The sequence below is a fragment of the Populus trichocarpa genome, chromosome 9 (assembly GCF_000002775.5).
Source record: "Populus trichocarpa isolate Nisqually-1 chromosome 9, P.trichocarpa_v4.1, whole genome shotgun sequence".
NCBI lineage: Eukaryota > Viridiplantae > Streptophyta > Magnoliopsida > Malpighiales > Salicaceae > Populus > Populus trichocarpa.
In genome coordinates, this window is record NC_037293.2 from 1463083 (window position 1) to 1475280 (window position 12198).

General features: G+C 30.7%; 1 protein-coding gene across 2 annotated transcripts; it reads right to left on the reverse strand.

The window, feature by feature from the left end:
- Positions 1 to 1263: 1263 nt before the first annotated feature.
- Positions 1264 to 7073, reverse strand: LOC7491165 (lactoylglutathione lyase). 2 transcript variants are annotated; one of them, XM_024608063.2, is made up of 9 exons: positions 7028 to 7073; positions 6661 to 6780; positions 6519 to 6580; positions 5686 to 5746; positions 5426 to 5505; positions 5227 to 5294; positions 4020 to 4109; positions 2595 to 2701; positions 1264 to 1493 (listed from the first exon to the last, which is right to left on the reverse strand). In XM_024608063.2, exons 2-8 carry the CDS (start codon positions 6751 to 6753, stop codon positions 2601 to 2603), a joined length of 555 nt encoding a protein of 184 aa, XP_024463831.1. In that variant the 5' UTR covers positions 6754 to 6780; positions 7028 to 7073; the 3' UTR covers positions 1264 to 1493; positions 2595 to 2600. The 2 variants fall into 2 exon arrangements, with proteins under 2 accessions (XP_024463831.1, XP_002313532.2); XM_002313496.4 differs by having other exon boundaries at positions 6885 to 7034.
- Between the last annotated feature and the right edge of the window lie 5125 nt (positions 7074 to 12198).

The window sequence follows — 12198 nt, forward strand, 5'->3', positions numbered from 1 at the left end:
TTTCTTGAACTTTAGACAAACCAATGAATATAAACATGATTTAGAAAAAAAAAAATCAATCAATAATACATTTTATCATAGCTATGGTGCATCAAGAGTGATGCGTCTTTCCATGCAAAACTAGTCCTTTTGCCTAGACTCTTGCATACTTGTAGGTTTTCTAGTAACCATAATACTAGGTGACGACTCTTTTAAATCATGATTTTATAATTAATCCCAATACATTCAAAACTCTCATCAATCCAGAAGGCAGATCCAACATTCAATGTTATGCATGCCATGACAATCCATATACCCTTCAATTGTGATATGATTCTTAAATAATTATGTACCTAATATGTAAAAATATAATAGTAATAATAAATTGTTCATGAATATTCGCTTATAATCAAATTTTTATTTTTAATATTTTTAAATTGATCTTTTACATGATTTCATCACATTTATTTTCTTAACATTCAATCAGATACTACATATTATGTTGATATATGTTTTTTTAACTTGCATTGACAATCATGAATTTTCTAACTTGCAACATGCATCTTTATCTTAATTAAAATCAATATATTTATTATCATTTATTAACGCATAATTATTAATTTATTTTATTAAATGCACATAATAGCTTTTCAGTTTGCAGTTAAAATTTCCTAAAAGTAAAAAAAAAACATTAACAGCATCAGCAACTTTTCTTCTTTTTTGCTTTGATAAAACAAATGCTACATCCCATTGCACAACAGGAAATCAAACTAGTTTAAGCTAAAACTAAAAAGGGTGGAGAGAAGAACGAAACTGGATAGAAAAATAGGAGAAAGATGGGAGACCTGCAGCATTCTCGTTTTTAGTTCAAGAATTGGAAGAATTGGGTTGAGCATTCTTCGATGAAAATAATAGCATAATCTAGTTGTATATGTTCTAATAGTTGTATACTTGATAACCTTAATCCAAAATATTTACTTCGAACAATTGCCCATGAGAATCCAAGCCATCAATCGTATGAATGAATTCCACCATAAAGGGCAGCCTGCATCCAACATCAAGAGCTCCCTTGAAACAATGGCGTGACACCTAAATTTCCTGCTCAACAAATTTCGTCGAGAATGCCACTCCACACTGATCGAATTTCGTCTCCTCTAATCTATACACACAGAATGCTATTTTACAATAGCAATAGCTCATTCTTTCCTAGGAAAACAGGGGGGGGGGGGAGGGGGGGTTTCCTCATCTATTTCTCCCCTGTCGATCTCGTTTGCTGGAAAAATATTTAACACCAACACAAACGTTGTCATTCATTTATCATCCGCAGTACCTTTTGGGGAAGAGTAAGCAATAAAAAAATTATTTGTTAAATAAAACTATAGGTGCATTAACAAACACAAGAAATGCATGCATTGAAAACAACTTTCCCATCATAATTTTGTCACCGTTGCAAGTCTACTTTGGAGAATCCTTCAGAGGAAAGAAACCTTCAAAACTGCAACACGCCCCTTTTCCTGCATCAAGACATTTGAGTTTCAAATTATCAAGACCAGCAAATAAACCATTGACCTCACAAAATTGACAAAAAGATCAATGCCTAGAACAAGCATGGATAACAAAATGAACTGCAGTCAGGCCACCCTTACACCCCATCCCTTCTGCTTTGCTCCCTCGTGCACACAGTAGAGATTCCAGCTAAACATAGCTAAGATCTTGCTTGGGGGGCTGGGGCATGGGGTAGACATAAAGGAGGCAGTTCGGAATGCACTGCTTTACACACTACTTAGATACAAGGCTTGATACCAGAGTTGAGTGTTAATTTTTGGAGATCACACGTGACTGGGCAATTCATCATACACTCATGGGGCTCTCTCCCGATAATATATGGAACAAGACAGATATCGCATGCACCAGAATTGCAAGTTTCCTAGCAAAATATATGGAGCGTGATAAAGGAACACCCACTAATGTTCAAGCAACTCATGTGAACATATCTCAGAGAATAATGAGGTATGGGAGAGGCCAAAAGGCATGCATGCATGGTCAAGGATGGTCAATGTGGTCATTCAAGCAACATAGCTTTTACCCATGTTAGACAATCTTTTTGTTAGGCATGTTTAATCCTTAATTCCCCAAAGGAGTTAAATGTTGGCCTAGCAGGGTAAAGTTATTTGGAGGTTAAAATGAATAAAGCAACCACCACCAGCACCATCACAATAACATTTCATAAAGTTATAACTTGTAATGCAACCAAACACCCTAGAAACTTGCACCCTTAAAAGCTCCTACACCCGCAACATTCATATCCTCGACAATTAGTTAAGAGAACATTTCACCATCAACTAGTGACACACTCAAGTCTTCACAGGTCAAAAAATCCAAAGGTGATGTAATCTTGAACTGAAACTTATTTACTAACAATAACATGTATTCCCCAGTTAAAAAAAAATACATCTACAATAAAAATGGATGTCCGTACCATGTGAAAACAATTTTGCATCATGAACAGTAACAATATAAAGTTGATTCTGTTGCCAATCCATGAAAGATGGAAGAGATAAAAATAAAGCAATAGCAACAACAAAAACAATAAAAAAAGTTGTATAGTGTCTCACATGATATCAAGCAGCAGATTCAGTTATTTTTCCAATAGTTTTGAGATCGAAGATTTCTATCCAATAGCCATCAGGATCCTTAATGAATGCTATCCCTTTCATTTTTCCTGCAGCCAGACTCACAGATTTGAGCCAAGTAAATATAAACTATAAAATAAATGATGCACCAATGGCAATAAATTCCTTTGTTGCACCATAAACCCAAATAAAACAACTATTTTCCTTAAGTCATTACGCCTGCAATAAGAAAGGAAAACAGAAGACAAGTACACAGTGCAAAGATAAATTTGGTTGAATGTCAATAAATGTGTCTTCAGTAATTCCATTGGAAGTCCTTTTCAGGTTGAAAAGAAAAGACACCAAATTAATGCTTTTTTAGGTGCTTTTCAATGGTTTTGAGATAAAGTATGTCAAGACCTTCGAAAAGCACCAAGCAACAAGCACTTTGGAAAGCACTTCCAGCCACATTACCAAAACACATTCTATGTTTACTACTATAAAGGTAAGCTTTTGAGAGATGGTACTACTCCAACCAAGAAATCATATAACTTAATGGTTAAATTTATTAAAGAGAACTAATTTATATCAATTCCCGTCCTTGGACTATGGATTAGTCAAGAGATTCATATAAAGACAACTGTAGAGGATGAGGGCAGAGTCATCAATGATCAAGTCCATTGAGATAGTCAAATAGGTTGACCACAAACATTGCAGCAAATTACCACACTTTGTACCATTGATTCTATGACACAATGTAAACTTATGGTCCATGAATCAGTAGCACAGAATTTGTTGATGGCATCGTGAACTTAGCTAATATGATAATATGATTTCTCAGTTCATGCAGAAAGTTTCATTCTCACAATATCATATCACCTAGCATATTACTGTTTAAGAAACCATGGCACACATTCTATTCTCCTCCTTTATTCTCTAAACATATACCACCTCAATTTGCTAAATTAGAAGTTTCTTGCCAGAGCATGATTATTGAGAACAGTCTCAAGTCCTAAATCTAAACCTAATTCTTAACCCATACAAAATCCTCACCACTCATGGACCAGTGATGAATCGACATTCCCGTACCATCCTGCTCCAGGATTTATATGTGGCTGTTTTCTTTCCCTCGTCCTCTTGACATGTGCACGTGCGCACAAAAGAAGCAGATGGGTACATCATCCAGAAATTTACCTCTTATTTCAAACTAAAAAAAAATATGTAGACCAACTTGCAGGTCAAACCATTGATTGATGCCATGTATAGGACAGAACCCATGCCCAAAATTAACATCCGTTTTATCTAGCCAAATAGCAAACCATTTAACCTGATCACTACATTACATATAAACTACCAGCTACAAAGTGCAAATCAGATGTTCATGTAATTAACGATAAACTATTTTATCATCTAAAAGAGGTGACTTACCATCCTCGGGTTTTTTGACAAACTCCACCCCTAGGCGTTCAAATCTCTCACATGCCTTGTATGTGTCATCAACAGTAACACCAATATGTCCTGAAATGCAAATAAAAACCGTCAACATTACTTCTTGCTTGGGATAATCATCCTTTACAAATAAAGTACCATAAATCTAAAGAAAAAGAAGGAACTGATCTTGTATGTTAGTTAACAGGAGATGTAGATTAAAATTTCAATGAAAGAGCAGCGCATTATGACTTAGCCCCCCTTGTTTGATGTCAGGTAGAAACTAAACTGTAAAAATGCGACTGTTGATTTGAGCCATGCCAACTGTTAATGCAATCAAAAACTCTTATGGCAAGTTTTGTAAAAATGCAACTGTTAAGTGAAGCAATCAAAAACTCTTATGACAGCCTGGATTAAGAAAGTAACCCTTCCTTTCCGAGGGTTCATTGAGGTGCTTTAGGGTGCAAGACTGCATTCACCAACTCTTCATTTAAGTTTTTCAATTTAAGTTTGAACATTTCTTTAAGCTGAAGTGATTATTGATTTTGACTCAAAATTGACAGAATCATTTATCAAAAGAGACATAAGGAAAGGGGAATTTTAAAGCATATATTATAGCATCGTTGCCAAACACATATTCATTCAACTTGAAGCATTTTGCTAGAATAACTTATTGATTTTGATTCAAAGCAACTTTTCATTGTGATTCAAAGACACCATATACGCCACTGAAAAAACTCTAAAGATCTTGTTCACAGCTTCTGTTCCATTCCTATTAATAAACCACCAACAACACAAAAAACCAGCCCCACAGACCCCAAACTACATTGATACCTTCCTCGAGAAAAACTCATACCTCATATACCCTAGTCTATTTGGTCTTGCATCATGAAAATATATACAGAGACACAGTTAATGGATTACACAATAATAGCATGTCATATTTAATTATATGCATGCCTCTAGTTTAAAATGATATCACTAAAGTGGCCAAAATAAAAGTGTTTTTTAGAAAGTTTTGCCAGCCAAATTGCATTCAAGTGGTACACAGTGCCAGAGATCAACATATCAAAATCATCATTCTTGACTATATGATACCGCTTCATATATGCCACAATTACATGGAAGTTACATGTATTACAATTATCATACTGCTACAAAGGGTGAATCTAGACAAAATCCTCCTGAATCATAAGATCTTACATACCAAAGCCACGCGGTTCTGAATTTCCATTGTGATATTTGAACTCAGGATCACTTTCAGTGCCCCAATTACTGTTGGAAGCATTTAGTTGTCAGAAAATATCAAACACAGGACACTAATAAGGAAAAACAGAAAGGAGAAAAAAAAAACATTGTGTTTTGAGATAAGAAAAAAGAGAAAGAAGTGCATCAATCATTCTAACTGTGTTAATTCAATTGTAGCCTTCCGACCAAAAGTCCAAACTGTTCTTTCAACTGAGTCGCCTGGAGCTGATGCATGATCCTACATCAAACAGATATGTCCACTGTAAAAGCTGCAGAGCATAATGATTTTTTTTTTTTTTAGCTAAATATATGGCACCAAAAGAAGGAAAGGAATGTGGTGAAATTCACAAAATATTAACACTCAAACACACCCCATAAATAACACTAGCTCTTTTAGATGCATTGCTATCTAAATTACCTCATAGCCCAAAAAATACAGGCTGAACTTCATCTCTGGAAAATCCAGTCTCTTTAGCAACCTGAGATTTCCAGAAATGTGAACGTATCATTATTACCGAGGACAACCTATCCATATTGAAAATTTAAAAAGGAGTTGTTATATACAAGTACGACTTAATTTTATAGACTTTTACTCCTATGTGTATCCAAAATGATATGGTAGCACAGAAGCAAAGCATGCCTACACAAACACCATCAATTCACCATCTTGAAACCCAGCGTCATAAGGTTGTCATCATTTAGTATCTTACCAAAGAGCCACTCTTCAACCAAAGAAGGAAAAAACAAAAAACCACCTTTTGGGTTTCGTTGCAAGAGTAAAAATGTTATCTTCCAAAAATAAAAATACCCTCAAGCAACAACATCTCTAACACCATATACTTTGTCAAACACCCTCAAGCAACATCTCTAAAACCATATAACCTGTCAAACACCCTCAAGCAACAACATCTTTAACAGCATATACTTTGCCAAACACCCTCAAAAAACAACATCTCTAACACCATTTACTTTGTCATTATTTCATGCTTCAAATAACAATGGCAAACAATTCCAATATCTTTAACCTCTTTTTTTCCTCGAAAAAAAAAATCAGCACTAAACCCACATAAATTACACGAGACAAAATTCAGGGGGAAAAAATCCTAAATCATAAAATAAGGAAAAACAATATCCCAAATCACCATAATTAGTTTTAACGAGAATAAACTTACTTACCTTTTAAAAAAAAATTAGTTTTAACGAGAATAAACTTACTTACATTAAGAAAAAAAAAAGAAAAAAAAAACTTACGACATGCCCAAAACACGAGAATAGAAGTCAAGACTGACTTTAGGATCCTTAATTCGAAACATCTGCATAAAATATCAAAAAAAAATTTACTAAACCCCATCAATTCTAAATCGAAAAGAAAAAGAAAAAAGAAAGGGCTTACAGTTTGTTGCATGATATATCCTTTAGTAGCTTCATCAGGAGTGGTGTGAAGACCTGGATTGTTTGAAGCTGATTCCTTCGCTTCCGATGCCATTGAAATGAGTCTTGGTCGATTTGGATTCTGCACAAACAATTTAAATAACTGAAATTAAGACAAAATCCACTAAAAAATAAAGAACGAAAATGATTTTTGTTTCTTTTAGTTGGCAGTGGTCATAACTAAACCTTAGTAGTTTTAGAATAGAGAAAAAATGGGTTTGGTTTTATTGAAGAAGATTTATTAGTGGTGAATCGAAAGAAAGAAAGGCGAGATAAGAATAAGGTAGCGGCGGTAGCCATGCGAGGGTGAGTAATTATCATTCATTTACCTCTGTGGATTCAATTCATTCCGATTTTGATTTGGGAGTATGTTTTTATGTTGTTTTTTATTTTAAATATATTAAAATAATAATTTTTTTTATTTTTAAAATTTTAATTTTTATATTAATATAATCAAAAAATTTAAAAATATAAAAAATTAATTTTAAATAAAATTTTTTAAAATTTATTCAATCCTCTTACTCGAAATACAAAACCAAACTTATAAGATATTAATTCAGTTTGATCCAATCAAATTTTTTAATAACCTAATTAACACAAATAAACTTGATTAAATCTTGTAAAAAATAATAAAATATTATCATTTTAATAAAATTAATTAATTTAAATTAACTTGAATTATTTTAATATTAGTTGATAAATCCAATAATCTAATAACCTAGTTAGTAATAATTATTTATTATGTGGTATAGAATTGTAAGACTTTTACCAATGTAAATACCTCATAAATATTTCCTAAATAAATATTAAAAAATTTATTTTAATGTATTATATTAAAGTTTTACATATAAATAAGTATCACTATTTGTATTTTATAGTAAAAAAAGTAAGGCACTAGCATTATAGATGTATTTTTTAGTATTATGATTTTTTAATTATGAAATGAAAAGATGATATCTATGTTTAATAAAGTGAATTGAAAAATATATAAACTAATAAATCAAAAAAAATTGTTAAAGCTGATGACACACTAAAATGGAAAATTGATCTTCCTTGTAAGAAGCAAAAGGAACATGCAAATATTTTACTTCATTTATCCTTTTTTATATATATACGATTAAAGGTTAATTTCAGTTTGTACATACAAATAGTTATTATTTTTTAAATGCTTCATGCAAATAGAACTTATCTATCTAAAATTTAAAACAAAAAAAAATAAAGATAAATTACAATAATCTTTTTGAAATATTATAAAATTATAAAAAAAATTCAAAAGATTAATTTCTATATAAAAAAATTAATCTAAAAAATTAAATAAATATGCGACAGAGCGTATTAGTTAAAATTTAAATTAAAAGAAAAAAAATTAATTAAAATTAAAAAACAAAAGGGAGGCCCGCACCACTGGTCAAAAATGAAAAATTCCAAGCGTACCTAAGCCTGATTTTACTTTTCTAGAAAAAAAAAAAAAGAGGGCGATAAGTTGTTTATTTTAGTGTTTTTTTATTTTTATTTTAATAGACAACACTTTTATCTAGAGCATTATTCAATCAACTTTGATGATCAGAAAATCAAGATCCAAGTTTTGGGATTCAAAAAAACTATTTTCAACTTTTTCTTTATCTAAAAACATCTCAAAATCATTATAGAAACCTTAACAAAATCATTTTCAACCCTAAAACACTCTCTAATTAGTTCAAAATCAAACCGAATCAAAACAAAATTCACAAATCCCAATTTACCTTTTTCCAGCATGTTTAAAGGTGAAACCGCCTTCATTGGACTCTTCTCTCAAAGAACAACTCATTGACACCAAGTTTAATCTTTTTATCATCAACCAAATATTTTCTCTCTCCTTTTTCTTTTTCATCAAGCTTCTCTCTCATCCCTCAATATTTAAGGATTGAAACATAAAAACACCTTAAAATCATTATAGAAACATCAATAAAGTCATTTCCAACCCTAAAACACTCTGTAATTAGTTTAAAACCTAAAATCAAATCGAATCAAAACAAAATTCACAAATCTCGATCTACCTTTTCCAGCATTCTTAAAGGTAAAATCACCTCCATTGAACTCTTCTCTCTAAGGCCAACTCATTGACACTATGTTTGATTTTTTTGTCGTCGGCTAAAAATTTTCTCTCTCCACTCCCTTTTCCATCAAACTTCTCTCTCCTCAATGTTCAAGGACTGAAACATAAAAACCTTAAAAAATAAGAACCAAATATGTATAGTTTGAAACTTGAGAGATGGAATTGAAGTTTCTCGCACTTTTTGAAAAAAGAGCTCTGTTTTTTTTTTCTTTAATTTTGATCCTTGTATTTTCATTTTTTTATTGAACAATAACCTAAAATTGTATTTTATAAAATCAATTTCTAATTTAATATCAGAATATTTTATGACACATCGAGTATGTAAGAATATGCAAATAAAAACAAATCCCGACATATAAAATCATGTGAACATAACTTTCAAGGATGAAATTGAGAAGAAATGAAGTTAAGTTAATAAAATGCAAAACAAATTCAAGAACTTAGAAGGAGAAAAATGGCTTTGAATAGTAGGGTGAATAGTTAAATATAAAGGTTTAACAATATATCTAAATGCTAACATCTTTTAATTTAATTACGAGATGAAATGTCCGCGCGCTGCCGCGGGCTTATAAAACAAATGCACTTAATAGTGTTATAATTGTGAACCAGCGCTAGATAAGTAATAGAACCAGCGCTAGATAAATAATTGTGAACCAGCACTTTAAAACAATTCACAGTGTTTTAAAGAAAAACAATTACAAAGCTAAATTCTTAATTAGCTCAATATTAAAAAAAATTGACAGAGACAATTTTAGAAAAAAAAATTACAAAAAAACACCAAAAAAAAAATCATGTTGGAAACACTGTAGCAATTCACAGTGTTTTGTGATGAAAGCTACAGTGTTTTCCCACATGATTTAATTTTATTTGTAATGACTTATAATTGTAATTCACAAACAACTCAATATTAAAAAAAAATTGAAAAAGATAATTTGAAAAAAATTATAACAAAAAAAAACCATGCGGAGAGACACTGTAGCAATCCACAATGTTTTATGAGCAAAGCTACAATGCTTTCCCCACATGATTAAGCTTTATTACAAAGTTAAATTCTAACCAACTCAATATTAAAAAAAAAATCGACGAAGATAATTTTGAAAAAAAATATCACAAGAAAAAAAGAAAACACAAAAGAAACTGGAAAAAAACCGTGTGAGGAAAAACTGTATCAATCCATAGTGTTTTGTGAGGAAAAACTTGTATTTACTTGTAATTGCAATTCTTAACCAGCTTAATATTTAAAAAATAAAATTGACAAAGATAATTTTAGGGAAAAACATAACAAAAACAGAAAAAAATCATGTGGGAAAAAACACTGTAGCAATCAACAGTAATTTTCGAGGAAAGTTACAGTGTTTTTCTCACATATTATAACTGTAATTTTTAACCAGCTCAATATTAAAAAATAAAATCAAAAAAGATAATTTCGGAGAAAATCATTAAAAAAAACCATGCGGAGAAATACTGTAGCAATTAACAATGTTTTAAAGAAAAAAATTACAAAACTAAATTCTCAATCAGCTCAATATTTAAAAAATTGACAAATATAATTTTGAAAAATAAAGAAATAAAATAGAAAAACTATGTGGAAAAACATCGCAACAATCCACAGTATTTTAAAGAAAAAAATTACAAAGCAAAAATTTTAACCAGGTCAATATTTAAAAAGTAAAATAAAAAAAAATTGAAAAAAAAAAGAAAAAATAAATGAAAAAAAAGAAAAAATAGGAAAGTTGAAAACAAAAGTAATTTTGAAAAAAAAATATTTTGAAAAAGAAAGAAAAAAAACAAAAAAAAAAGAAAAAAGGGAAAAGTTAACCAAAAAAAAAGAGGAAAAAGCATTGTGGATTACTGTTGTAATCCACAGTGCTTTTGGTTGTGGGGAAACAGTGATTTCCCCACAACCAATATCTATGATGATATTATAATTGTGAATTAATGCTAGATAAACTAATATTTTATGAGGGGAAAAAATTATGTCAGTGATTAAGAACCTAGAGACTGAATAGAATAAATTGTGTTAAAAATATTAATATTGTAGAGATATTAAAAGATCAAAGACTCACATGATTGGAGGTGGTTGCAAAAGACTGATTGTGTCATTGATTATATTTCAAAAGTAAAACAACACACAAAATATTATGTCTATTTAAAAAACATTAGGAAAAAGATGTAATAACTAATTATAAACAAAACGATGCCACAACAACATTAAAGAGTTGCATTGCTTTTTAAGAGAGTTAAATGTTGCTGCATTAGTTTGTAGGGGCATGCAAAATTAATAGGAAAGCAGCATGTGAAGTTGCTTTATAAACAAAAATATTGTGTGTCACCCTATCGATGGAGATTTCCTGCAAATAAAGAAGAAACTTGCATTATTAGTGGTCAAATGAAGGAAAAAAGTAGAAAAAATGAAAGGGAAGGTGGAGATAATGTTAATCTCCATTTCTTTCCTTTTCTTTTCTAGGTTTCGTTGTTGATTCAATAACCATCATTATCTTATAATTACTCATCTAAATTTGTGTTATGTGGGTGAACTTTGCAGATGGAATTTGTCATTTTCATTTAGAAAATCAACTCTCATGAACAACTTTGATGCACTCAAATTTGTCATTTATATCATCTCCAATAAAAACCTTTTTGTTTTGTAACCGTCCCCAATAGCAAAATCCCCCCAAAACTAACAACGCGTATACTCTTTCAATTAATGCATCATTTCAAGCAGTAACCGTAGCTCTCGCCCTCCCTCCCTTCATTGATCTTTCAAAGTTTTCAATTATAAGCAAACGAAAGTGAAGCTCCAACCAAGGGAAACAGTACATTAGTAAACAAAACATCATGGCTTTTCTTCATTGATAATGTGCTGCTAATTTGTAAAAAAAAGAAGAAGAAGTAAGTAAAGTTTAAAATGATAGTAAAGAAGCTAGAAACTAAGGGCATATAATTTTCATAATTAAACTTGTGTGTAGTATCAATTGTGAAGAATTGTTAAATAGTTATGTTAATTGTTATAATTTAATTGGCATGAATAGTTATGTTATTTGTTATTTGTTATAATTTAAACATGAAAAAAAATGGTTCATTATAGTCATTGTTTCTGTGGTTAAGAATTGTGTTGTGATTTTGGTCTTCACTCATCCATGTAGTTAACTTATGTTAATAATAATTAATTACTGAAAACATTTGCTATCACAAATTATATCAAACCTAAATTGTTATTGTTTAACTATGTTGGTTGAAATGAAAACGACAACTTTGAAACCTTAGGCTTTTAGGGTGGCTATTTTAATTATTGAGCTATCTCAAATGTTATTTTCGGTCAATCACCTTATACACCATTGTTTTCGCTGCTTGGTGTTCTTTTCAGTGTGTTGTGCAATTTAACTACTGGGATTCTATGGCTAA

Coding starts and splice junctions, on each gene's coding strand:
- LOC7491165 (XM_002313496.4), bottom strand. CDS start 7,019: ATGATAATTACTCACCCTCGCATGGCTACCGCCGCTACCTTATTCTTA. Junction 6,581..6,660: donor GATATATCATGCAACAAACT/GTAAGCCCTTTC, acceptor TATTTTATGCAG/ATGTTTCGAATTAAGGATCC. Junction 4,110..5,226: donor TTCAGAACCGCGTGGCTTTG/GTATGTAAGATC, acceptor TTTGCATTTCAG/GACATATTGGTGTTACTGTT.